This window comes from Balaenoptera musculus, chromosome 2 (genome assembly GCF_009873245.2).
Source record: "Balaenoptera musculus isolate JJ_BM4_2016_0621 chromosome 2, mBalMus1.pri.v3, whole genome shotgun sequence".
NCBI lineage: Eukaryota > Metazoa > Chordata > Mammalia > Artiodactyla > Balaenopteridae > Balaenoptera > Balaenoptera musculus.
In genome coordinates this window covers 165,299,410-165,327,396 of record NC_045786.1, presented here as the reverse complement: position 1 = coordinate 165,327,396, position 27,987 = coordinate 165,299,410, and the positions used below count along the sequence as shown (strand labels likewise).

General features: G+C 51.0%; 1 protein-coding gene across 1 annotated transcript; it reads right to left on the bottom strand.

The window, feature by feature from the left end:
• Positions 1 to 2,873: 2,873 nt before the first annotated feature.
• FAM181A (family with sequence similarity 181 member A) lies at positions 2,874 to 5,373 on the bottom strand. Its single transcript, XM_036843735.1, has 2 exons — positions 4,995 to 5,373; positions 2,874 to 4,282 (listed from the first exon to the last, which is right to left on the bottom strand). Exon 2 carries the CDS (start codon positions 4,194 to 4,196, stop codon positions 3,318 to 3,320), a length of 879 nt encoding a protein of 292 aa, XP_036699630.1. The 5' UTR covers positions 4,197 to 4,282; positions 4,995 to 5,373; the 3' UTR covers positions 2,874 to 3,317.
• Positions 5,374 to 27,987: the final 22,614 nt, after the last annotated feature.

Here is a 27,987-nt window from a genome sequence, read left to right as displayed (position 1 = left end):
GGCAAAACTCTTAAACCACAGCACTTCTCAGGTCACCTTATGTCCTAGAGGGTCCTAACAGGCAGGGGCCACAGGCATTGGGCAGGATGGGGACGCTGGTCTGAGGGAGGTCTCCCCTGGAGGAGGTGAGGCTTGAGGAGGTGGTGGGAGATGTGGGAAGGGAGAGCTCAGCCCCCGGATTCCGCATCAGCACCGTTTATTTGTAGGATGTGGGGCCCGGCTTGGGAGGCACAGGAGTCGCCTTGGGTTCTTAGAATATTGATGTACGTCCACACCAGTCAGTCACAGCCACTGGTCTGGGCCCCTCCCCTCCAGTGCCTTGCCCAGCCCCCCGCCTCCGAATCACCCAGCAGCTAAAGCGTAAATGCCCTGCTTCTCCCGGGGGGTCGGTTCTGAGAGGTCAGTGCTCACACTGTGCCAGTGGTTCCATTTTTTGAGCATCTCTGCTGTCAAGAGGACTGTACAGACGCCACTCCCGCGCTTACCCAGCCCCTGGGAAGATTTCGGCCTCAGAGGTGTCTAGACAGCATCACCAAACAGTAAACGTCCTGAAAGTGTCTTCATTTCGTGAGGCGGAACACATTTGACCCAGTGCTGGAGATCTGAGCCTGTGAGCAGGAGATGAGTTCCTGGGTTTCATGTGGAACAAACACCATTCACTTCTTGGTTAGGGAAGCAGCTGCTGCTGTTACTGCGGCTGTTTTTTGTTTGTTTGTTTGTTTTTAATACTGAAGTTTTCCAAGTTGTGTTTTTCCCCAACTTGCTTCGACGTGGAAAATCATGGTGTTGGGTGCTTCTGTTGAGTGGCTCCTTAGTAAAGGTTTCTGCTTCCAGACAAGGCTCCCAGAATTTGAATTAAGGCACTGCCAGGTATCCCCTGGGAAAGGTTGAGCCCCAGAGGAGCTGTGGGGACCCAGGCCCAGTGTACTCGAGCAGCACCCCAAGAAAACATGCCTCCCAGAGCTGGACTCCTTCTCTGAAGGAATGCGGGTGGCTGGATGACCCAGGCACCCGTTCCCGTGGGTTGCCCACTCTATAAACAACACTGAAATGTCAGTGTGGAAGGACCTACAGACACCATCGGATAACTAGGAGAGGTTACTTTGGGTTGGTGCAGCTTTTCATCCTTTGTGAAGTACTAGAGTGCCCGGCACTCACATCATCCCCACAGCTACCCACGTTTGTTTTGGTCTGTTTTCAATCACAGTTTTTGGATGAGGATGTTCTGGCACAGAGAGGGTAAGTAACTTGCCCAAGGTCACACAGCTAGCAGGTGGCAGGGCCCAGATTAGAGCTTTTAACACCCTGCTGTACAGTGTGGAGGGGCTGAGCCTCTCATCACAGTGGGTCCTGCAGGGCGTTTGTAATGATGTGCAGGTGGGGAGAGAAGGAGACATGCCTCCTCCAGGCCCCCTCTCTGTTCTTTAAAACCAGAGCAGCCTGAGGCAAGGGCTCCGGCTGAGGGCTCCCTACCCCATGAGCCAGATAATTACTCAGGACAACCCTGCCTGCATCATGTGGCCTCATGGCTCTGAAGTCCTCTGAGACCATCAGGCATAAACCACCAGAAACCCACCGGCTTCCCAGTGAAGCCGCCCCTCCATGTGGATGCCCCTCTCCAGGGGAATCCTGGAGTGAAAACAGGCAGGGTAGCAAGGGCCCTTAGCAATCACTAATCCTGGGGCCTTGTGTTAGGAAGGATTCTGAGGCCATATCCGGGCCCCAACAGAGAGAGTATGTGACCAATTGATGATACTTGCCTTGGACTCAGAAGTGGTGGGTGCATCTGTTTGCTATCTTTGATCTAGTCCCTGCTTTACAGAGGAGGAAACAGGCACAGGACGGGGATTAACTTGTTCAACAGGATGCTGTTGATTTGGGAGCCATAGTCCCCAACCAGGCTGGTCCCCCGCACCTGTCCCGGTCGTGAGAACTGCGTTTTGATGAAATGAGCCGCTCAGCGCCCATGGCAGCCCCTTCGCTCTCAGCCACGGAGCCACGCCACACACAGCAGCGCAGATCCCGGGCCAGCGTGCGGTGCGGGCCAGAGCAATGCCCCACCGACTGAGGTCTGCACGGGCATGCGGTGATCCCTCGGGCTCTGGCTCTGCCGGCCCCCCACCTCCCAAGGCTGCTGGTTTGGGCACTATTGGGGCCAAACCGAGGGCCACTCCCCGCCAGCAGTGCCCCCTCTGTGCATTGTCACAGGCAGAGGCCCTCATCATTCCATTGACGGGGCACCTAGGGGGTGCCCGGGGCTGCATCAGGCCCGGGAAGAGAGCCGTTGGCCGGGAACCTAGGGATTGGAATGAGCTAGACGTGATGATGATGATGATTTTTCCCATGGACGTAGAACCAAAGTCTATGTTGAAAAAAGGAGCAATTTGGTCAAATCGCTCCACAGGGGGCTCCGCTCCTGCTTGGTCTTGGCCCAGTCTGTGCCCTGAGGCTGTGATCGGAGTGGAAGGTACTGCAGAGGGAACCATTCTCATCCCACCCCTCCTCCTGCAGGTGGGGCAGAGAGGCCCCAAGAGGAAGGCTCCAGCCCCACATCCCACGGCAGAGCTAGGAGCACAGGTCCCCCTGCCCTGGTCCCAGCCTCCCTATTCTCTAGAGCAGTTTGGACCCTCTGGGTAGCCATACCTTCCCCGCTCTGTTCTCTGGCGTGGGGAATCAGAGCATCCTTCCCCGTGAACTGTCTCCACCCTCCTTCCTTGGAATTGAGCGGTTGGGCCCCAGTGCCCATCCCCAGACATCACGGAGGTCTCTGGGCCACTCCAGGCTTCCCCCACAGCCTCTGTAAGTGGCCCTCCATCTGGGATAGCCAGCATGTCCTAGGCCTGGGGACCATTCAACTTCATGGACCCAAGATGTGAAAACTGCAAAAGAAATGTCTTTATTCTTTTAGCCTTCTTAATATTTACAAAGAACAAGAAGAACAGAACTGAGATTGGCTTACACAGTGGGTGGCAGATGCTCAGGTGCGTAACTCTGGCTTCTGGAACGGCCGGCAGGCCAGAGCGACGCCCCGCCAACTGAGGTCTGCACAGGCCCGCGGGTGATCTGTCGGGCTCTGGCCCGGTTGGAGAGGGGCCGGCCGAGCCCGGCTCCACCGCTCCCAAGGCTGCAAGGGCTGGCTGGGCAACTGCCTGAGAAGCCCCTGCCCCGATCCTGCCCTCCCCCTCCCCCCCCCACATACAAAGGGAAGGCTCTCAAGGGGCTACACCCCTGCCCAGCCCACTCCTCACCAGGAGAGCTCCCGGGGTCCCCAACACCCCTGCAGGCCAGCGGTGGGGACCGAGGCCCTCCCAGCCCAGCTAGAGGTAGCCAAAGACGTTGAAGATGGGCGGGGGCATGGCCGGCTTGGTGGGGATTGGCTTCAGAACCACGGGTCTGTACACTTTCTGCCCAGGGCCTTCCACATCCTTGCAGAAGTGGGCCAGCTCGCCGGGGGAAGCCGAGCTTTTCCGCCAGAGGCCCAGGCTGGGGAGCGGGCTCTGAGGCAAGGCCCCCGCAGGGCCTGGGTAGACGGGCTGTCCATGGTACTGGAAGGGGCAGCAGCTCCAGGCATTGACACGGCCCACCAGGGAGACCCCAGGCATCTTGAGTGGCTCCTTTTCAGCGGGTGCCCTTGGGGATGCGGGCACTGGGGCTGTCTCGGGCCCCAGGAGCTCCAAGCCCTTGCGGTGTTTCTTACCCTCATAGGGAGGTCCCTCCCTGGGGCCCAGTCCCCCCTCCAACCCCACGGGGTAGCTGTGGGTGGGCCGTGGCTCTTCCCAGAAGGAAGCGGGCAGCTGTCTTTTCCTCATGGGCACCTGGCCAGGCCTGGCAGCTTCTGGATCCGGCCCGTGTAGGGTCTGCTCCTTAGAGAGACATTCCTCCCTGTAGGGGTTCCCCAACGCCTTCTCCTTGCAGCACCCACCCCCGCTGGGGCTGGAACTGTGGCCAGAATCAAGGGGCAGCCTCCCAGGCCGGTCCTCGGACCCCCTTTTCAGGTGAGGCTCGACCCCTCTGCCGGGGAGGCCCCGCGGGAGCCGGGAATACTTCTGGGAGAAGCGTTTGAGCTGCTTCTGCAGGTACTTGCGGTGGTCCACCGAGCGGCGGCAGGGTGCAGACTTGTCCAGGGCCGCCTTGATGTCGCTGGATGCCAGGTTCACAAAGTTCAGCAGCATCTTCACGTCACTGTCGGATGCCATCACCAGGGGACCACTGCACGGGGCTTTCCATGAAGAGGGTGGTTCTGCAGGCGGCTGGCGGCTCCAGGGAAGGGCACGGAGCTGACCTGGAGGGACACAGCAGCCGTTGGAGTCTCTTTGAGCAACCACACTCAGCCCTCCCCAAAGGCCACATGGCTGCAGACAGTGGTCCTCACTGCAACACCCCTCAGCCCTAGACAGAGTCCTGGGTCACGGGATGCTCATTCAAGCCTCTAAGCATTCCCAGGGCATCTGTGATGCACAAACACATTTCGTCTTCTTGGGTCTGTTACCCTGCACATGCAGCTGAGGCTCAGAGAGGTCGGGCGACTTGCCCAAGGCGACCCAGCCACAAGTGGCATTGCTGGGGCTGGAACCCACTGTGTCTCCCACATACCACGCCGCCGGCATGCACAACCTGCCAGCAAGGTTTTCATTTCTGAGCCGAGGCAACCGCTCCACTTTAATGCAAGGCCAAGCCCCCTGTCTCCCCGGCGGTGCCCTCCTCCTCCCACCCCCGCCCCCAGCCCTGCTAGCATCCACCCCCCTCCTCAGTCCCCACGCTCCACCCACAGTTCTCACGCAGGACAGGCAGGACCCCTGTCTGGCACTCAAGCCGAGGCCTGCCTGGCGGGCTGATCTCAGGCTGTGGGCAGCAGGGACTCCCCCGTAGAAGCATCTGCAGCAATTTCATGCCTCCTCGGCCACCACCCACAGCACCTCGCCCCTCCCCCAGGCCCCAGCCTGCCCCACGTCCCCACCCAGTGGGGCCTGAGACGCCTGGACCTCCACACTGACCGAGGGTGCGGGGCCCCGGGCCCTGCCAAGGTGGCCCGGCAGGTTCCCCGCCGCAGACCTGGGCCAGGCCCGGCGCGGCCGGCGAGCTCCGTGGTCCGGCTGGAGGCAGTTGTGCAGCCCTCGAGCGGGCTGAATGGAGGACGAGTCCCCGGAGCTGGGGGGCCCCTCAGGCCAATCAGGAGCGCCTCTCCAGATACAAAGCATCCCAATCAGGCGGCAGCGCCCCGTTCCCACATTCTTTGCCGTCACAAATTGTCACCATGGGGACCATCACAAAAAAGACAGCTCCCAAATGCAATCATTTCCCGGTAAATTTCTACCCTTCAGCCCACTCTCCCTCTCGGCCTCCACGCCCCTCCTCCCCTTGACCTCGGTTCCCTGTTTTCTCGAGGGGGCGGGGTGTGTGTGTGTGTGTGTGTGCCCGCGTGCGCGTGCGCGCACGAGCGCGTGTGTGTACGTGTGTGTGTGTGTGTGTGCGCGCGCACGCACGTTTAAAAAGTCCAAGATTGAGGAGGGGCTGGGCCCAGAAGAGATGGGCTGGCAAAGCTCCCCCAGACTCCAGGCCTACAGCTGCCATGCTCCAGTGCAGGCAGACAATCGGATGGGGTGAGCGGGGCGGGCTGCTTTCCGCGCTGTCCCTGAGTGTTGAGTGGCTCTCTCTGCTCTCTCTCTCCCTCTTTCCCTCTCTCCTCTGTCCTCTCTCTCTCCCCACCCCCTTCCCAAGGCATCGGGCACTGGCAGGCCTGCGAGGGCGGGCAGCACACTGATGTTGGAGAGGTAGCCAGGGAAGGACTCTCTAACGAGGTGCTGGGATATCCATGGGAAGGGAGCTGGAGCTCTCAGGAATCTTGTCTTTATGTTTGCTTCCTCAATTGAGCTGCACAAAGCCTGAATTGCCCATTCAGCGCGGCCGGACAAAAGGTTGGCGTTGCACGGTCCCCTAGCATTTGTAGTCAAACAGTTAGGGACTTAAATCGAGTCGTCATGATGGAGAAAGAGGTGGACAAAGCCCATAGAATTGCCATCAGCAAACATTTTCCTGTGTCATATTAGCCAGTCTCCATGGCTCCCCCTGGCCTGGGGACAATGGCACAAGTTTGCACACTTGGCTACTGTCACCGTGCCAACGCTGGCGGGGCCCGCAAGCAGGGCCGCTCTGAGCAAGCAAGGGAGCCTAGAGCCAGCCGCTGGCCCTGCCCACTGACTGGCCAGAGGGAAGGTGAGGCCGCAGGCGGAGGGAGGCTGCCTGGGAAATGCTGATGGGCGAGGCCTCCGTGCCAGCCAGCTGGGTGGGCCCCCACCATCTCACGCTCTGCCTCTTCTTTCCCCTCCTCCTCTCCTTCCTCTTCCTTTCTTTTTCCCGTTTCCTCTGCCACCTTCTCCTCCTGTCCCCAGCCAGCTGACACCAACCCACACCTTGGCATCACAACCTATAATGCCAAGGACTCCTCTCCAAGGCTCCCACTCCCCCAGACTGGGAGCACTGGCAGGGCAGGAGGACTCACCCAAGAGTGGTGGCCCCACCCCCTCCTGCTGGCCAATAGGCAGCCGCTGCCAGCACGAGGCGCCTGCCCACAGCCCCGGGCTCCAGGCTGCCTCCTCTCTGGCCTGAGAGTCTACAGGCAGAATGTTGGGTTCGGAGGAGAATTCGGTTTAGGCATTTATGAGCCAGTGCACTGTTCTCTATGCCCTCTTCCCCTGCTGCTGAGATGAAGGTGACCTCGGACCGCAGCATCCTGGATTATTGGCCCGTATCTGCAGCAGCGTCTGTGTGGCTGAGGGCTAAACCACTGTCATTTTAAACCCCTGAGATTTAGGGGTTATTTGTTTCTGCAGCATAACCCAGCCCACCCTGACTGGTAGAAGCAAGAAACATCCTTTCTGCTCCAAAATGCCCTGCACACACACGGCTGGAGAAAACACTCTAATGCCTGAGGTCACCAGGTTAGGCTCTGGAACTGCTCTCCTCACGGCTCCCCGCTGCCTGCTGCCTGGTGGAGGCTGGGTCAGCCAGCCTGATGTGCGTTCCAGTTCCTCCATAACCCAGCGCCGGCCCAGGAACCACCTTCTCCATTACTCTCTGCTGGGAGACTGGCCTCAGACCACCCCAGCCCCATTCCTGCCTGGCCTCCTGCACACTCTGTGTCTGCTCCTGCCTGCCCCTCTCTCTGGAACGCCTTCTCCCTTCTAAGAGCGTCGAGATGCTCTCGGGCCACTCTGCTCAGATCTCAGCTTCCTTTTAGACTCCAGGGCACCTGCGGTCACTGCAGCCCACCTGATGCTGCCTGCCTGTGACAACATCCCCTTGCTTTTCAGCCAGTAATGGACCCTCGTCCCCAACAGGTCCCTGAGCTCCGTGGGAGTTGAGCCTGCATCTTTAAAAATCTCCAGAGCTCTTAACACTGGCTGTTCTTCCACCAAATACTTTTTGAGGAAAGAGGGAAGGAAGGGAGGGAGGGAGAAAAAAATGGGGTGCAGACAATCGATATTTGTAGGGCATCTGGTACGCGCTGAAACGCATGCACATGGACCATCTCACGTGGCCCTGAGACAGCTCCGAGGGTGTGCGTGTGGCCATCACGGAGGAGCACGAGGTGCAGTTACTTTCCCAAGGCCTCGCAGCTACTAACTGGCAGAACTTGAACTTGAAGCCAGGACTGTCTGTGTACAAAGCCCGTGTCAGTCCCACCAGCCCTTGCTGATTCCCTGAGCTGTTAGGAGGCCTCACAGACCAGATTTTCTACATCAAGTCCTGGGTTCAGCTCTTCCGTCCTTTCGTTGGAAGGTGACTTTCAACTTCCAACTCAGGAACTTGGGACCCATAGCTATCGGTGACCAGGAGAGGGGAGCGGGGCCAGCTGTGGCTTGAGCTGTGGCCTGAGAACCTGATCCACGGCCCCACATGGACGCGGCCACACCCCAGGCCTCAGGCCAGGCCTCTGGTGCTGCCGGCGACCCCTGCTGGGGAAGGCTTCTCCGTGATTTTCCAACGGGCCGTATAGACAGGTGGAAAAACATCACTAATAATAATCATGCCTCACTCTAGAGAGTCCTTCCACAGTCATTCTCTCATTGTGGTCCTGGTCCTGCGCAAGGAGTGAATTGTTCTCCCTATTTATAGTTGGTGACACACACAAAGACAAGCCTTAAACTTCTGCTTCTTGGGCCCAACTCAGGCAACCCTGTCCCCTCAGCATTCTTCAAGGCCCAGCTCAAACATCCAGGAAGACTTCCACCAACTGCCAGCATTGTATACGACACCGTCTCCCGTCCCTCCATTTACAGATTCAAAGGTGAAGTCTAACCTCCTTGGCTTAACACAAAAGGCCCTTTGGAATCTGACCCCTCCTGGGGCCTGGCACAGAGTAGCTTCTCATTAAGTGTTTCATGAATTAAATACTTCAGCCATCCTGCCGAATAGAATTTATCCTGTCGACTAGAAACAACTGCTTCCTGTCTAGTGTTATTGTTTATCGCTTGCCCCACCCTCCCAGCCTTGCCTGGCAAGCTCCACAAGAGCGGGGCACTTGTCTGCCGGTTCATTTCTGTATCTCTGCTGCCTAGAATGGCCTTGGCACAGAGCAGGCCTTCATGACTGACCCTTGTGGCTGCCATGGTTGCACTTGATGAGAAATTGTGTGTTCCTTCTCGACTGTGTGTGCCTTGAAAGCAGGAAGCTCTGTTTCGCAATTGCATCCCCCTGCGCCACAGCAGGGGCTCTAGAAAGCTCTGTTGAAAGCAAGTGAGCTGTGCTGACTCGAACTTGAGGGTCCCGTCCCAACCATCTGCTGTCATTGCCATAGATCTCCTACATCCCAGTCGTGTTAACCCCGCCTCAAGTTTATCCACACTATTCATCACGAGGGACTCCATTTGGTACCTACTATGTGCCAGGACCAGAGGGTGCCACGGTGGGTGCATTTGGCTTGCTCCTCTGTTCCCAAGGCAACTTACTGGAGGGGAGAGATCAACTTTGACTTGATGATTAAGCATCCATCTGTGGGCCCATCTAGCGGTGAAACGAACGACACCCTAACTTTCCTTGGCTTCCCAAACAAACTACTAGGGACCACCCATCCGGAATCTCTGGATATCATCTGACATGGTCCTCTTCTAGAATTAGCTGACACAGGTGCAGCCTGAAACTGAAAAGCTAAAGGAAGCAGTTGGCCGTGTCTTGTGCCAGCCCAGCCAGAGGGAGCCTAGAGAGGTGATCTGGGGCAGTGCGCTTTCAAACTGCTTTTATGCAGAGAAGCCCATTAAGAAATAGTGTGTGGGAGTCCAACATGTAAAATAGTGACAGCAGTGTGCAGTGAGTACAGATTGATTTTGCACACACAAATGCATACTTTCTACTTATTTTGCAAACAGTGGATTAGAGCAAGGAGTCTGCTTTGATGACAGGGAATGTGGAAATAAGGGCCTGTAGATTACATTCTGACATCAGCTGTACTGTCCAACCACCCCCGCTCAGGAAACGTACAGAGGCTACACTGGGGGCAAGGGCACAGTGGTCCAGCCTGCACCTCTGTGGATGTATGACGTGGACATCACAAGATGATTTATGTAACCTCCTTACATAATGGGAGTATTTCTATGAAAGACCAGCCTGAGGCTTGCTGTCAACTGTAATTAGAGCAGACGGGCTTCCTGCTTCCTTGTAATGGGAGGTGTCGGGTTGAAATTTGGCTGCTGGGCCAAGGGCTTCTGGCCTTGGCAACCTTGCCCCACAACTGAGGCTGAATATCAGCATGGCTGTGCCCTCAGAGCAGCTAGAGACCTCACGATGACCTGGAGAAGTCACAGCCCAGCTCAGACTGTCCCTGTGTCCTGGGCCACAGCTCGACTGCAGGGCCAGAGACAAATGTCAGTGTGACCAAGTCCCATATTGGAAGTGATTTCACTGCATTATTATGAAGCCAGAAGGGAGACTGGCTTTGGAGATAAGACCTCTGAACTCTGCCCATACCTGGCTGTGTGATCTTGGACCAGTCACTCACCCTCTCTGGGCCTCAGTTTCCTGGCTAGATTACATTAGCAGCTCTCAGCCTCCATGTTGCACATGTGAACATTGGTGTAGGGCTGGTGTGTCACAAGTCAGTGTTATTTACAAATGTTCCAAACTTAGAAAATGTGCTTTTTCCTAACATAAATTAGAGCAGATTCAGCATAATAAAATTAGGTGAACTCCTTTGCATTCTCTTGTGCTTTCTGGAAAGTTATATGAATGAGCAGGTGAGTCTGAGGACCCAACTCTCCAGGAAGAGAGGCTAGAGCCTCAAATTTTCATTCATCACATGGGGTCTCAGGAAGGGCAGGGTTCAGAGAAAGAATTTTATGTTGAATGAGGTGAGAACAGACATCCGTGCCTTGTTCTTGCTCTTAGGGGGAAAGCATTCAGTCTTTTACCATTAAGTATGATGTTAGCTATAGGATTTTTGTAGATGCCCTTTATCTGGTTGAGAAAGTTCTCCTCTATTCCTAATATGCAGAGAGTTTTTTTTAATCATGAATCAGTGTTGAATATTGTCAAATGATTTTTTTCATCAATTGATATGATCATGTGGTTTTTCTTGTTTAGCCTATAGATATGGTGAATTATACTGGTTGATTTTCAAATATTGAACCAGCCTTGCATTCCTGGGAAAAACACTCCACTCAGTTAGGGTGTATAATTCTTTTCATATATTGCTGAATTTAATTTGCTGATATTTTGTTGAGGATTTTTTTTTTTTTCTCTTCTCTATGTTCATTGGGTGTATTAGTCTATAGTTCTGTTTTTTGTACTGTTTTTGTCTGGTTTTGGCTTCATGGTAACACTGGCCTCATAAAATGAATTTGGCAGTGTTTCCAAATTTTTTTCCCTAGAAGAGTATAAAATTGGTGCTAATTCTTTAAATGTTTGGTAGGATTCTCCCATGAAAATATCTGGGCCTGGGGATTTCTTTGGGGGGATGTTTTTAACTACAAACTCAATTTCTTTAATAGTAATAGGATTATTCAGATTATCTACTTCATATTGGATGAGCTTTAGTAGTTCGTAGTGTTTGAGGAATTGATCCATTTCATCTAAGTTGTTGAATTTATGTGCATAGAGTTGCTCATAGTATTCTTTTATTATCATTTTGATGTCTGCTGTATCTGTAGTGCTATCTCATTTCATTCCTGATACTGGTGATTTGTGTCTTCTTTTTTGGTCAGCCTTGCTAGAGGTTTATCAATTTTATTGATCTTTTCAAAGAACAAGCATTTTATTGATTTTCTCTATTGTCTTTCTGTTTTCAATTTCATTGATTTCTACCCTTTATTATTTCTTTTCTTCCCCCTTCTTTGAGTTTGTTTTACTTTTCTTTTTCTACTTTCTTGAGCTTAGATAATTGAGATTTTCTTTTCTAATGTAAGAAGTTAGTGCTATAAAATTTCCTCTCAGTGCTGTTTTAGCTGCATCTCACAAATGTTGACATGTTTTATCTTAAATTTCCATCAGTTCAGTGTGTCTTTGGTATTTCTCTTGATATATCCTCTTTGACCCTGTGATGGTTAATTTTATGTGTCAACTTGACTGGATTATGAGGTGCCCAGATGTCTGGTTAGTCATTAGTTCTGGGTGTGTCTGTGAGGGTGTTTCTGGAAGAGATAAGCATTTGAAATAGTAGACTGAGAAGAAGGCATTGTCCTTCCCAGTGTGGGCGGGCATCATCCAATCTGTTGAGGGTCTGAATAAAACAAAAAGCAGAGGAAGGGAAGATTTCTTCTCTTCCTGCCTCCCTGCTTGAGCTGGGACATTGGTCTTCTCCTGCCCTTGAACTGAACTGAGATTTACATATTCAGCTCACTTAGTTCTCAGACCTTTGGACTCAGACTGGAAGTACACCACCAGCCTTCCTAGGTCTCTAGCTTGCATATGGCAGATCATAGGACTTCTCAGCCTCCATAATCACATGAGTCAATCACATAATCACATGAGTCAATTCCTCATAATAAATCTCTCTCTCCCATATATATACGTGTGTGTGATTACACAGATTAGACAGATAGATAGATAGATATAGTTTCTCTGGAGAACTCTGACTAATTACAGATAATTACAGACCCACTGATTACTGAGAAGCATGAGAGGTATGTTGTTTAATTTCCAGTGCCTAGAGATTTTGGGAGTAATCTTTCTGCTATTGATTTCTACTTTGATTTCATTATGGTCAGAGAACATACACAGTATAACTTGAATTCTTTTAAATTTGCTGAAGTTTGTTTAATCACTCAGGGTATGGTCTATCGTAGCAAATGTTCCACAAGCACTTGAAAAGAATGTATGGTCTGCTGTTGTCAGCTTGAGGGTTCTATAAATGTCAGTTAGATCTTGCTGGTTGATGGTGCTGTTCAGTTCTTCTACATTTTTGCTGCTTTTCTGTCTGGTAGTTCTGTCAGTTGCCGAGAGAGGGGTGTCTAAGTATTCAACTATAATTGTGGATTTGTCTACTTCTCCTTTCAGCTATATCAGGTTTTGCTTCATATACTATGCAGTTCCATTGTTTGATGTGCAAACATTTAAGATTGCTATGTTTTCTTGGTTGATTGACGCTTTTAGCATTATGTAATGCTTCTCTTTATCCCTGGTAATTCTCTTTGCTCTAAAGTCTACTTTACTTGATATTAATATAGCCACTCCTGCTTTTAAAAATTAATGTTTGCATGATATATCTTTATTCATCTTTTAACTTTCAACCTGCCTATATAGTTATATTTGAAGTGAATCTCTTGTAGACAATATGTGATTGGGTCATTTTTTAATCCACTCTGCCAATCTCTTTTAATTTTTATACCATTTATGTTACATTAACTGTTGATACGTTAGGGCTTAAGTCTGCCATTTGGTCATTTGTTTTCTGTTTCTTTGGATATTTCTCTTTGCATAGTTTTTTTTAGTGGTTGCTCTACGTATTTCAGTGTACATACATAACTGTTACAGTCTATTAGTTTCAACACGTTGCCATCATTTTACTGTTGTCCTAAATCAGTGCTTCTCTACCCGGTGCCAGGCCCCTCCTGAGACCAACAAATTCAGAATCTTTTTTACTGGGGCAGTTGGGGGGAAGGTGAGGCAGGCCCTGGTATTTTTAAAAGCTCCCCAGGTGATTCTAATGTGCAGCCAGGATGGAACTCACTGCCTGGACCCTCTCTGACACTCCTTCCAGGACAGATAAATTGGGCAAGTGTAGGTTCTCACAGAGCCGGAAACATGTCCAGGTCTGAAACTTCACTATAATTCCAAAGCTAGAAGTCACTTAGTACAGTGAAGCAAACCTGTGGATGAAGTTAAGAAGAATGAGACAGACACATGGCCATCTCACCAAGGGGGGCCCTGCTCTTAGCCTGTGCTCAGTTTCTCTAGAAGTCAATGCTCCCTAATGTTCTAGAGGTTGGCCATTCACAAAACACCTGAGACACTGAGTGAGCAACAGGAGATTGGGGAAAGGCTCAGGATCCCTTCGCCACCGTTCCTGGGGCCAGTTCCCAGCCTTTTATCATTTCCTTCACAGATGCCCACTGTTCACATCCGTCCCCGGGCAGACATCACAGCAGGTCAGCACCCTCTCCTGCTGACCCCTGCAGTGGCTCTGTACCTTTCAGCAGCCTCCACCAAGTAAGATAAAACCCATGGTCAATCCCTACCCAGCTTAAGAGCACCTTGAACTCTCTTAATTCACTTTATATCATGTGCATTCTTCACCTTCCACTGCCTCGAATCAAGGTTAGCTCGGAGCACACTTATCAAATATCTCAGTTACTTTATGGATCTAGGTTTCAGACTTCATTGGTTAATTAATTCCTCCTGGTCAGAATCGCCGTCTACTCTTACGTTCTCCTATGACACGTGGTTACATATCCTCTATTCAGGGGCTGAGCAGCAGGTGAGTCTTTGGAACGTTTTAAGGAAAAAGTGAAGGGCGAAGCCCCTGAGGGAGGCAGGGGCATGGGAAGCACTCTGGGCTCACACACACCTGGAGTGGAAGTTCGCTCCACCACTTCTTAGCTTTGGGACTTCGGGCAGGTCACCTTATCACACAAAGCTTCAGTTTTTCTCTCTGTGAAATGGGGACAAGGAGAGCTATGCAGGACTCTTCTAAGGATAGTCAGAGCTCAATGGCTCGGTTCCAAAGCATTTAATGAGCACCTACTATGTGCAAGGCATTCTGTGAGGCGCTGGAGATGTCGAAATAAATAAGACACCCATGCAAACAGCCTAGCAAATAGACCTCTTACTCTATGCTAGAGAATGTTCCCAAAATGTCATCTATATTAACTCCTTCATAATGAGCTGGCTGTTGCTATTATCCCCGCTCTACGGATGAGGAGACTGAGGCACAGGCTGACTAGGTGACTTGCCTAAGACCCCACAGCCAGAAGAGGTGAAGCTGGAGTCCAACCCCAGCAGATTATTATGGTTTTATGATTAATCATCATGTTCAGTAAGCTCTGAGCCTCAGGTTCTTCATCTTTAAATGGAGCTAACAGTAGTTCCCAGGCAGGGCGGATAATGGGAAATAGGAAAGATCATCTTTGAAAAAGACTAACATGGTGCCTGGCTGATAGTTAATGCCCTTCCCTCACTTTTTCCTCCCCTCTGAGCTGGGTCCAAAACTGGCAGGTGAAGCCCACCTTGGGCATGTCTCACCCATAAAGGGGCTGATGTGACAGGAATGACACAGAAGTAGTGTCTTAGTACCCCTGTTGGGCGCCCCCAATGGACCACTGCCCCACATTCTCGCCACTGCCCCGTACTGATCCCTGCCACCCTCCACATGCCCATCACCTTGACTGTATCCGGCGCCTTTCTGATGTGTCTCTTCACCTCATCCAGGGCACCAGCCAGGAATGAAAATCTGTTTAATCTCAACTGCCAACTCGGATTTGATTGGTAATGGCTGGTAGGTGCCCCCTGGAAAGATTCTGAGGGCCCCGCAGGGCTCAGCAGTTAGAATGCCCTGATCGGCTAGTGGTGTCTTCTGTGGGCCTGGATAGAGATGGGCTAGGTGTCCCTGAATCCTTTTTGGTATCACAGGATGCAAAGCTAAGGGTATGAAGCTTGGCATTCTGGTAACCCAACCTCTGGAGTTTTCATCAAGGGATCAGGGCCCCAGAGAAGGGGAGCGACTCCCCGAGGACTCAAGTGCTCGCCTTTCCCAGGCCAGAGTTCATCAACTGAGTTCACCAAACTGAGACTGGGGTGTTAGGCGTGCTGGAGAATGAAGACAGTGAGAAGTTTAGTGCAATGGAGAGGAGAGGTTGCCACAGGGAGTGGGGCAGGAAAAGGCTAGAAAGGAAGGTTGTCCTCCATGTATATTTGGATACAGTAGGCACACAATAAAGTGTACTGAGTATATGATTTAATGAACAACTTGAACATGGAGCAAAATGATTGGTTGGTTTCTGAGTCATCTTGGGAACTCAACAGATAGTCACCTAACAACCTGTAAACAGCAGGTGCCTCCTCAGTGCTCGGCCTTCCCAGCCACAGCTCTCCCTCTCGGCTGCTTTGCACAAACGACACACTCTCATCGTCAAAGAGGAGCCCTTGCCCCCTAGGAATGGGATTTTCCAAGAGGAGCATTTGCTCCCTGGGAATGGGATTTCCCAGGAGAAAGATGGTGGGGCAGGGGTCTGACTCCCCTTGAATACTGTGATGTGCTCAGAGTTTTATATCTGCCATCTTGTTTAATCCTCAATGAATGAATGAGTGAGTGAATGAACGAATGAACGAATGAAACTTTCTGAGGTGGGCATTGTCCTTCCCATTCAACAGATTAGGAAACTGAGGCTTGGGGAGGTAGAAGAACTATTTCTTATAACTGAGCTGAGCAGCAGAAGAGCTGGGTTTGACCTCAGTCTGTGTCTACACCACAGCACCCCTCAGAGAAGGGGAGGGCATTGTCCCCTCTTGTCTGTCTCTGACCTCACGGATTTCCAGCCCTCTGCTCCCTGCCTGGAGCGCCTGTCCCACTTTGGTCATACACAGCAGACTCCTTTTCATCATCTAACTGCATTTCCTGACATCTGATCACAACTCTGTGTGTATCCCAAATCCAACCCAAAACACCCCTTTAAAGAATTCTCTGAACAAAGTCTTGCCACAGGAGAGGAACATTTGCATGCTCAGCAAATGGGCTGTTCAGGCCTGCTCTGTGCATTCCATTCCCAGGGTCCCCACTGGGTCCTGATCAGGTAGGAGGGGAGTAGGAAGAGTTGCCAAGGTGAATGCAGCAGCCCCCTCACCTCCATCCCGGCACCGAGCCTGAGCTCTCCTGGCCAACATCTCCCCCTTGTATTGCGTTCCTGTGCTTGGTACATGGTATAACCGTTCTCCTTGCTATTCCTCAGTCGCCAGGCACTTGGCCTTTGCATTTGCTGTTCCCTCTTTCTGGAACTCCCTTCCCCTAGATCAGTGGTTGGTAAGCCACAGCCCGCCACCTACTTGTGTAAGGTTTTACTGGGACCCAGCCATGCCCATCCATTGACCTGTTGTCTGTGCTGCTTTTGGGTGACAGCAGCAGAGCGGAGGGACTGTGGCAAACACCAGAGGGCGTGCAAACCCGAAGTATTTACTATCTGGTCCTTCACAGAAAAGTTTGCCAACCCCTGCCCTGGATCTTTGCAGGCCTCACCCCTTCACCTCCTTTATGTCTCGCCCCACTATCCCCCTGGTGTGTCTTCTCACCCCCCCATCCTATCCTCCTCCTCTGCCTTATTCTTCTCCATCGCACTCACCTCCACGAAACACTCCGGATATTTACTCACCTGCTTTACTGTCTGCTGCCACTAGAGGTCAGTCGCACGGAAGGCAGAAACTTAGACTCTTGCTAACAGCTCTGTCCCAGTGCCTAGAACAGCACCTCACACAGGGTGCCCAAAAAATAAGTTCTCAATGAATGAATGTTTCCCACACTCCTGGGCATGGGTCTGGCCCATACCTCCGGGCCTCTGCCTCAGTTTCCTTTGCCAGATCTCTTGCCAGGTCTCTCCCCAGGGAGGCTGAGTCCCATCATGAATGGACGCTGTCCCCAGGAACACCCAGCCTGGGTTCAGGCAAGCCCTGTACCTCTTCCATTTCATGAAGGTCTCATCATATTAAAAACATTTCAAAAGACATTCTAAAGTGTCTTTTGAAGGTACAGAAATGGTGGTATTTTAAATGTTTACATGTGACAGAATAATGCTCTCCTAACACAGAAAATCACTGCAATATAATGGTGCAATTTGCAAGATAGTTACAGGGTTTATTTTCGATTTTAATTAATTAAATTCAGCTAAAATATTAATTTACCTCTATTAAAGTAAGCTAAAATAATTAATTTTGAAATAATTCAAATGAATGTTAACTTAGATATTAATGAATAGTGCCCAGGAGGACACAGGTGAATGTTGGAGAATCACTCTTGTTTTTTTTTTTCTTCAATCCTGTCAAATGGTCATCTCATTGGAGGGAATGTCCAAAGCCTGGACCAAAAAAAAAAAAAAAGTGTCCAAAACCTCAATGCTGGGGAACTTCCACAGAGGCACCTGGAGCAGTGCAGAAGGGTCTTTGCCTTGGCGTCATCTTCACCTCCACTCCCACCCAGCCTGCCCCTGGGTCCCTGTGAGCTCCTATCAGATGCCCCCTTTTGGGAGCTGATGCTCCTTGAGACCAGAAAGCACTGGCCAGAGCCTTACTTCCACAGTAAGGAGACACACTGGGGCTCAAGTGCACTCACCAAATCCTCCACCTGTGCGGGGCAGAGGGTAAGAGCTGCGCCCTGGGGCAGCCAGATCTTCTCCTGGGTAAGCAGTTGGCCCAGAGAACATAGTTTTGATGCTAGTTGAGTGGTGGTCATAATTTCTTCTGCAAAGACAGTGCATTTTTGCTTTTTTTTGTTGTTTGTTTTGTTTTGTTTTTTGGCTGCACCACGTGGCTTGCTGGATCTCAGTTCCCCAACCAGTGATTGAACCTGGGCCATGCAGTGGAAGTCTGGAATCCTAACCACTAGGCCACCAGGGAACTCCCAAAGACAGTGCATTTTGTATATGAAAGCCCTGTCGACTGGCTCTTTACTTCCTGTCTTAACTGCCTGCCAGGACCCTAAGGGCTCCTGTGAGTCTCTTTCTCTCCATCAGACACCTTGAACCACAGGACAGAGGTGGCAGGGACCTTGGAGGCCGTGGGAAACCCCATGGAGGTGGAGAGAGAGGGCTTTGGAATCACAGCCTCCCTTCTGCCACTTACCAGCTGGGTGACCAGAGGAAAGCCACTCAAGCAATCTGAGCCTCGGTTTCCTCCTCTGTCACCTACTTGTCATGCCCTTGGAGGAGGCCCAGGTAACACAGGCGTGTGCTTAGCCCAGGGCTGGCCGGTGGTCAACATTTCCCTTTGTGAAGGCCGTTCATTTTATCCGAGCCCTGTGTTAATCAGATGAGGAAACCGAAGCCGAGAGGCGAAATGGCTTGCCCAAAGCACCCTGGTGTATTAGTGGCATGGCGAGCTTCCCAACTCCAAAACCAGTGCTCCCAGCCTCTCTTCCAAGCCCCTTTTCTTCACTACGTGTTGGTTTGGAGAGGAAAGTGCAGGATTCTTCTGTGGACTCTCGGCTTTGGCCTCAAGGGGCCACGAGAGGGCGCCCTCAGAATTGCTCAGGGTCTCCAGCATTCAGGATGAGGGAGACTTTAGGTCCATCTGCCCCAAGGTTCATGGCCTCCCAGGCCCGCAGCCCATGCTCCTGCCCCATCAGGACTCTAAAAGGAGCCCTCCACGTGCCACCCCACCCCAGCACCTTGAAGGGATTCCAGAGCCCCTGCTTATCTCCCTCTTGCCTCCACCCTCCTGCCCCTCCACCCCAGGATCATCTAGTCTCTGTTTCCTGAGTAGTCTTGGGATCCTCGGAAACCCCGCATTGTTTTTGTCCAGCAGGGGGTTCAGGATCACAGCGATGTTGTTTGCTCGTTGCTTCCACCCACACTCCCATCCCTCTACCCACCAACATCTGCTCAGCACCCGTGGGTGGGCGGAGCCAGGCCTGGGGGATGGAGGAGGGCCCAGGGGAGTCATGCATGGGACACCGCCCCTGACTCATAGAGGGAACGTTCCAGGAGGGGAGCAGACTTAGCCACAACACTGATGACAGGATGCTCTTCAGTGCCTTCCTGCGAAGCAAGCAGAGGGGCCGGGGGTGGGAGCCCCAGGGCGGGCTTCTGGAGGCCGGTTCTCCTGATGTGAATCCTAAAGGAAGCAAAGGAGTTGGCCAAGTAAAGAAGGCTCCCGGTTCAAAAAAGCCACGAGGGAAGACCCTTGCCTCTGGGTGAGGACCCCCACTCTGGACACTTCTCCCCATCTGTAAATGGGAATAATAATTAACACCTACTCTGCCTCTTCTTAGAATGAAAGAAGGCACAATGACTGAAAATGGAAGCAGGTTGGAAACTCTAAAAAACATGCCAACATGGGGATATATATTTCAGCACCAGTGTTTTTGTCATTCGCAGGGCTATACCCAGTAAGCCTCCAGTTCATGGTCTCCAGCACACATCCTCCCTCCCCTGACCTGCTGGCAGATGCATTTCCTGGGTCCCTAATGACATTCCCCTCAGGGATCCTGCTGCTGACCCCACCAAGGCCGCCCACCCCTCTTCCCTACCTTGGCTTTCCCCTGAGTCATTTTAAGGTCCCTGGATAAGGCCTATTAGAATAAAAGCAGGAAGAAAGGCAAGCCAGCCTCCCTGGAGGCCATCCTGCAGCTCTTAGAAGACTAAAGAAATGATCTTTAGACTATGGAAATGATCCCAGGCAACTATGGGCACTGTGCCCCCTGCACCCCAAGGGTGCTGGCCAGGAAGACCTGAGTCTGGGGTGAAGAGCACTGTTTGAATGTTGGCATTACCCCATCACCCCTTTTCCATCTTTTTAAACCGCACAAATGACAAGCTATTTCCAAGTTTCATTCTCCAGAGTCCTCCTGGTCTGGGGTAGGGGTAGAATGAGAGGTGAGCCAGTGGGATGCTGCAGCCGCCCCCTCCATGTGCCCAGTGGACCACTTTAAACATCACAGAAAGCATGCTTACATTCTAAAGCCTACAGTTCACTCTGTTTTGGATTCTCTCCTCGCCTGGCCGTGCATCACCAAGTGTATTATTCTCCACTTCTCCCAAATACATTCCCCTCCCGAAGAGCAGGATGGAGTCATCTGGGATCTCACCCAGTTGGGCAGGGAGGTATTGCCAGAGACCAAGCAGCCTCTCTGGGGGCTCTGGCTGGTCCGGGAGCCCCCCTGCCCCTGGGTGGGAGGCCTGCTGAGGGTCCTGGGCAATGGGTTCAGGATCAAGGGCTCAGCAGGATTTGGGGAGGGCCTTTCTCTTCCTGGTCAAGGAGGAGTGGGACCACCACCACTGCTTTGAGAGGCTGGAAGTTCATATACCTACCCTGCACCCTTTCCAAACCTCTTCCTATAGAAGCCACCTTAAATGCCCATTTTAACCAGACTTCAGCTGGATTTGAAGGTTGAGATGATCACATAGGTCAGAATTTTTAGAAAGTCTAATAACACTCAGAGATACACTTAAGCATTGCTGGTGTGAGTATAAATTGGCATCAACTCTTTGGAGAATCCTTCGGCAGCATCTATTACAAGTGAAGTGGGTTTGCCCTTAGACTGAGCAACTCTACTCCCAAGAGTCAGTTCTGCAGAAATATGTGCACATGAATTGTGCATAAGATGTCTTTGGAAATCTTGTTTGCGCTCAAGGAACAAACAAAAAAAACCCAGACAAAAACAAAGACAAAAACCCCAAACACTTGGAATTTATACAATGCAGTAGTGCTGGAGTATGGAATGTTCTACAGCTACTGAAAAGAATGGCATAAACCTACAGGTGCTGACTTAGAAGGATCTCGAGATGGATCATTTCATGAAAAAAAAAAAAGGACAGAATTATGTGTATAGTTTGACCCCATTTGTGGTAAAAAAAAAAAGAAAAGAAAAGAAAAAAGTAAAGGTAAAATAAAGTAAAAGGGAATGCTGAGGAAAAGTTTGGAAGGAATACACCCCAAACTGATAACAGTGGTGATTTATGAAAGATTGTAGGGATGGGAGAGGGTTGAAGAAGACTTCATTTTTCAGTTCATAAACATTCACATTATTTGACTTTTTTCTTAATGAGCACGTTTTTATGCACAATGTTTTTGTCCCGTATATACTGGGTTGGCCAAAAATTCGTTCAGATTTTTCTGTAATATGTTATGGAAAAAGCAGAACAAACTTTTGGCCAACCCAGTATAATATATATTATATATGGTTTTGCACCAAGACATACACCTCAGAATAGTCTTGCTCAGAACTTTTGAAGTAGGTTGACACTAAAATCATTCATTCCCCAAACATTTCCTGTGTGAGCCCCTGTCTCCGTGAGCTCTGTGCTGAGTGCTGAGGACAGGAGAGACAAGGCCCCACAGGGAAAGGCACGTCAACAGATAAGGGCCTTACAGCCTGTCAGAAGCTGTCACAGGTGTTTTCCCGGGGACAGCAGGGACAGGAAGCAGGCGAGGTCAGTTTCCCTGGGTGAAATCAAGGGGCGCTTCCTGGAGGAAGTGAGTACAGTCTTAGAGATGACTGGAGTGTATCAGATGGACCAGTGGGAATGCAGGAGTCTTGGGGGGAAAGCATTCCAAGGAGGGAGATGTATCTAGCATATTAAGGACCACAGGGGGAGGTGGTGGGCAATGGGGCTCGAGAGGGGGCAGGGACAAGGACAGAGGTGGGGCTCACCTCTCTCAACTCCTAGCTGTTGCTCTGACATGTAGGGACTCAGCCAGCAGCCAGCAGAGGGCACTTGAACCTCCTCAAACTCCTGCTGGAGGAGTTGGTCCAATGGCCTAGGGTGGAGGACACTGGGTTCTCAGGGCCCGCACTGGGTGCTGAAGGCAGGCGGGAGGATGTGGGTCGTGGGGTGAGTAAGACCCCGACACAGACGATGATGAGGGCACAGCGTGAAGAGTAGGGGTGCACGAGGGGCCACGGGGCCACGGGACCACATGCCAGGCACTACAGGGGCATTTCCAGCCTTGACTCCCGAGGCAGAAGACAGCCCCACATGCGGTGACCTCACAGATGATGCTTTCCTTTCCAAATGCGTGTATCTGACTTTAAAAGGAGAGTGGACTTGGACGCTTGCAAGTCGGGCTTGTAGCCGGGAAATGAATGGCTGGAGTCGACAGCGCTCGGAGGGCTGGGCCAGCCTCAGCCTGGTGTCAGTCGCCTCTCTCACGGGCTCGGCCACCACCCCCTCCCCATCCTCTCTAAGCTTCTTCTCAGCTCCTCCCATGTACATGCTCCAGGTGCCTGAGCTCCCAGCCCTGAGGACTCCCTGGTCATTCTGCCTGACACCCAGCAGATGCACCTGCGGCGCCGCTCTGTGCCTGGGCTTCCCCAGATGCTGGGACACAGCAGGAACCGGGGAAGGCCCAGCCTGTTCCATCATGTGCCAGAGACAGACCCTGAACACATCAGAGCTTCCAGCAGTGATGGGCCCCACACAGGGCATTAAACAGGGAAGCCCCTGGTAGCACAGTGGTTGAGAATCCGCCTTCCAATGCAGGGGACACGGGTTCAAGCCCTGGTCCGGGAAGATTCCACATGCCGCGGAGCAACTAAGCCCATGCATCACAACTACTGAGCCTGCGCTCTAAAGCCCATGAGCCACAACTGCTGAGCCCGCGTGCCACAAGTACTGAGCCCACATGCCTAGAGCCCGTGCTCCACAACAAGAGAAGCCACCGCAATGAGAAGCCTATACACTGCAACAAAGAGTAGCCCCTGCTCACCGCAACTACAGAAAGCTTGCGTGCAGCAATGAAGACCCAACACAGCCAAGGAAAAATAAATAAATAATATCCTTTCGAGGGTGTCCATCGTGTTAGGGGTCACAGCAGCGATTTTCAGCTTCTTTATCAAGGATGTTCGGTCTTCCTGGGTCGTCTGATTTGGTGAGAAGCTTGGTCTCTCTGACCCCGGCAGGGAGGATGTCACCATGAACAAAAATGCAGGAGAAAGGAAGGTAGCCCCAGTCCACTTCCAGGTGGCTCATTCATGGCAGGTGTGGCCCAAAGTGTGAGCCTCGGATCCCAGACCCGAGCCTGCCCTGCCTCTGGAGCTCCCATCAGCCTCCATGGCCAAGGAGAGTTACGCACATGGTTGTCCCCTAAAGACGCAAAAGAAAAGAGAGTAAAAAGAGACTCTCACCCCATCCCCTGCCCCAGCCTCCCAGGTCCCCTCCCTGGAGGCAGCCACATTTCCGGTTCTTGGCAAATCCTTCCAGAGATGGTCTAGGCAGCTCCAAGCTGCCGGTGTAGACACACATGTTCTCCTTCTGTCTGTGTACGTTTGTCCACAAAGGGCAGCACACTCCGTCTGACCACGGGTCTGTGCTAACTTTTTCTACGGACTTTATTTTAGTGATTAGTCCACAGCAGTATGTAAATGAGCTCCTGCATAAAGGCAAGCTCTTAATTGGTCTCCCCATCCTGAAGCCAGGATTCTGTTTCCAAAGCAGCTGTTCCAAGCCATGGTCCTCAAATGCCCCTGTAAAGTTCTGTCATTCGGAGGTCTGTTGCCAATTAATTGTAACAACTAGTACATAAAGCACCAAAGTTTTGTGAATGATTTAATGGTTTTTCTGAATGAATGTCAGCAGATTTAAAGTTATTGCTCTAATAATACAAAAATGGGTTAGGAATCTTTTGGTTGCCTGTAATAGAAACAGTCCCAAGCTGTCTTAAATAAAAGGGAGAATTTATTTGCTCTTGTAAGCTGAGAAGTCCAAAGTAGTGTCAGCTGCAGGTATGGCTGGCTCCAGGATTCAGGCAATGTATGTTATCAGGACCAGGTTGTTCTCTAACTCTTCCACATCCTCCCCTCTGTAGCTTAGGCCCCAGGATTTGCCTGTAGCAGGATGGCCATCAGTTCTGTCCCTACCTCATCTCAGTTTCCAGGTCTAGGAGATAAGAATAAAAATCTCTTTCCCAGAAGTCTAAGTGAGAATCTCACTGTCTCTGTATTGATTAGACAAAGCTAAACTGCAATAACAAATAGATCCCAGAATTATGTGATAACAGTTCAAACTATTAAATTGTATTTCACTCTCATGTAATATCCATGGTGGGTATTCCTGGTCCTTCCTCCATATGGTTGTTCAAGAATTCTGACTCTTTGTATCTTGTGGTTCCACCATTGTCAGGGGCAAGAATCTACAAACTTTTCCTGTAAAGGGTCAGATGGTACATATTTTAGGCTTTGTAGTTCTCTATCACATCCTCTCCTTCTTCTTCTTTTTGAAACCTTTCTTAGCTTGTGGATCAGGCAAAAATAGGCCCACAGGCCAGACCTGGCTCACAGGCCTTAGTTGGCTGCCCCCTTGCCCTAGAGGCTTGTCATCTGTATCTAGACAGTGGAAGGGAAAAGAAAAACAAGTAGGTGACACACCCACTTCTTCCAACTCTTGGCCCAGCAGTGGCACAAGTTACTGCAGCCCAGACTCCATTAAGTAGCCTCAGTCATGGGGCTTGGCAGTCTGCCCAGGAAGAAGAGGAAATGAATTTTTGGTGAGAAGCCAGCAGTCCCTACACAGTCTCATTGGCTCTTATAAGGTCACATGGTTATCTTTTAATGAATCTATGGGTGTATCAGCTAGTTTTGCTGCGTAACAAGCTGTATTGGGTTCCTAGGGCCACCATAACAAAGTACCACAAACTAGATGGCTTAAAACAACAGATATTGATTCTCACAGTTCTAGAAGCTAGAAGTCTGAAATCAAGATGTCAGCAGGCCGTGCTCCTTCTGAAAGCTCTAGGGTAGAATCCTTCCTTGCTCTCTTCCAGCTTCTGGTGGTTGCCAGCAATCCTTGGTGTTTCTTGGCTTGTGGCTGCATCCCTCCAATCTCTGCCTCCATCCTTGCATGACCTTCTCCTGTGTGCCTCCTCTGTGTGTCTGTATGCAAATCTCCCTCTCCTTTCTCTTATACAGGCCTCAGTCATTGGATTTAGGGCCCACCTCAATCTTGTATGATCTTATCTTAACTTTATTACATCTGCCAAAACCCTACTTCCAAAATAAGGTCACATTCACAGATATTGGGGTTAGAACTTCAACATATCTTTTTGAGAGACACAATTCAACTCACTACACAAGCTGTTCTGTCTTTTTACTCCAGAACCTCATAATGTGGTAAGTGCAATAGTAGAAGTGGACACACACACAAGGATAACACAAAATCAGAGGTGGAGGAGAGGAAGATGGTTGGGGAAGGCTTTCTGGGTGGGAGAATGGCCAGGAAGCTCAGAGGCGGGTCTGGGCTGTGGCAGTCACAGATGGACATGTCAACCACTCCAGGTCGGTAAGAAAGGCCCGGGGAGTGGACAGGCCATGAGGGAAGGAGCAAGAGAGAGAGGAAAGGATGGAAGGAGAGGGAAAGGAGAGGAGGGGGAGGAGAGGGAGGAAGGAGAGAGGAGGGGGAGGGGAGGGGAGGGAGGGAATTAACTCAAGACAGGTCAATGGGAATAGAGTTCAAGATACATGGAGAGATTCAAGCAAGTTAAGAATGACAAGTACGGCATGATAAAAATAAAACACCAAATGATCTACGTGTTTTCTATGAATTCGTAACTGTATGTAAAGGCAGTTTATTTTATTTTATTATTTTTTTAAATTGAAGTATAGTTGATTTACAATGTTGTGTTAGTTTCAGGTGTACAGCACAGTTATACATAAATATACATAGATATATTCTTTTTTCAGATTCTTTGCCCTTATAGGTAACTATAAAATATTGAATATAGGTCCCTGTGCTATACTGCAAATGCATTTTAAATGGGCTCAAAGGAGACACCACAAAGTGACCACCATGGTTTCATGGTAGGGGTGTCACTGCAATACATGGGGCTGGACCAGGGAAATTCTAATTATATCTATAATGTTCTGATTTTTGTAAGGGATAATATATTTATATACTGTTTTCTTTCGCTTCTTTAATACACACAGAGCAAAAAGACTGGGAGCAAATATGCCAAAATATCAGTCATGGCCAATTCTGGGTGGTGGAAATAGGTGGTGAGTGTTGTTTAACCTTTACTCTTAAATGAGCATGTATCATTTTGAATAAAAAGGAAGAGAGTGATTTTTGTTTTTTAAAAAAAACCTGTGAGTGAAAATGCCTAAATGTCACATAATAACAGCAGTTAGTTCAGAGTAGTGGGGACATGTGATGTCATCATTTTCGTATGCGGAATTTTCTCTGTTAAATTTCCCCCAATTAAAATGAGGCCCAGGGTCCAGGTCCGAGCCTGGAGGACCCCAGCATTTGGGAGATGGCAGAGCCCAGAGCAGCCGTGTCAGCCTTTGTTTGTCTGGGGCTTGATGAGGCCACAGTTGTGTGTTAGCAGAGGTGGGGGAGGGGGGACAGAGAGGAGGGGGTGCCGGGGATAAGGAAGGGGAGCAGAGAGCGGGGGAGAGGAGAGGGAGAGAGGATGAGGGAGAGGGAGAGAGGATGAGGGAGAGCGGGAAAGGGGTACCTTCCCATGTGAGCTGCCTCCGCTTCTCCAGGGCTGGGGCGGGAGGCTGGGCTTGGGGCCCGAGGCTGGGCTTGGGGCCCCGCAGGCAGAGGATAAACCATCCTTTCTTCCTAGGTTGCAAACTATGCAGCTTTTCCTGCTCAAGCTTTTAGAGAGAAGCAGAAAAAGTCCAGCTTCACCCATATGTTCATCTCACTCCAGGGAATTCTCTGGAATGGAGAAAGAACCCAAGTGGCATTTGTTTGCAGTGAAAAGCGACAGAAGAGAAGCCCCATCAGCTGGAAAGTGTCCGAGCCCCAGTGAGCAGCTCTCTGCTGATTAAGTCAGCAGCCCTGGGCCCTGCCACCCCTTATCCCGGAGTTACAGCCTCGTTTTTCAATTATACTTTAATTTGAACATCTACAGAAAATGCCTGGCGAACGCAGGAGTCCAGGAGGAGAGCCGGGTGTGACTCAGCCCATCTTTCCCTTCCTCGCGGAGTGGGCAAAGCACTTCCCAGCTCTGGGGTCTGCGACCTCTCCCCAGATCCTGAACCTAAGACTTGAAAAAGAATTATTTTAGCCCCATCAAAGGGGCTAAAATAAAGGCCATCTTTTGTCCTTAGTCATAACATAGAAAATGTTCAGAGCCAAGCGGATTCCCCAGAGGTCGAATCCAGCCTTTTCTCTGACAAGCAGGGAAACTGAGGCCCCAAAGAGCCCTGACTTGCTTGGAGCCCAGCCAGACCCGACTCAAAGACTCTAGATGTCTAAACTAGAATCAAAAGGAGCAGACACCTCAAATGGATGTTGGTGCCTCTGTGGAGGCATCTTGTCACCATAGGAAATGGACGGGCCTCTGCCACCCAAAGGTGCACAGATTGGGGTTCCCGGGGCTAGTGCCAGACAGGCCCCTTATGTCTTCCTGGGTACTTGCCTGCAGTTCCCAGGGCCGCCACCAGGTGGCCACAGGCATTGCCAACCACAGCTTCAGGGTCCAAAGAGCCAGTTTTCCACCTCTAGGGACTGTAAGAGGGCAGAGGGCTCAGCGTTGGTCCCCACCCTCTCCCCTCATTGTAAATTCAATCGACAGAACACTGAAAGTTCAGATCTTAAATTTTCGGGGGGTGCAGAAGCACAGGGGGCCTGAGCACATTACCTCCTCTCTCTGAGCCTCCCTCCCCCAGCTGTGAACAGGTGTGCTAATAGCCACCTGACTCACAGAGTTATTATGACAATAATGGATGTGGAGCCCTGTGGGAATGGCAGCCCCAAAGTTCCCAAATTCCAGACCACAGTCAGATCCTCTGGGAGCTTGCTGATAAGCACAGCCTGGGACCCAGAGTCAGATGCAGAGAGTCTGGAGCAGGCAAATCCGTCCGTGAGGGTCCTCCCTCCTCACAGGCAAGCAGGTGGAGGTGAATATGGCTCG

Excerpts from the sequence above, each read along its gene's own strand:
- FAM181A (XM_036843735.1), bottom strand. The coding sequence starts at position 4,196 with ATGGCATCCGACAGTGACGTGAAGATGCTGCTGAACTTTGTGAACCTG.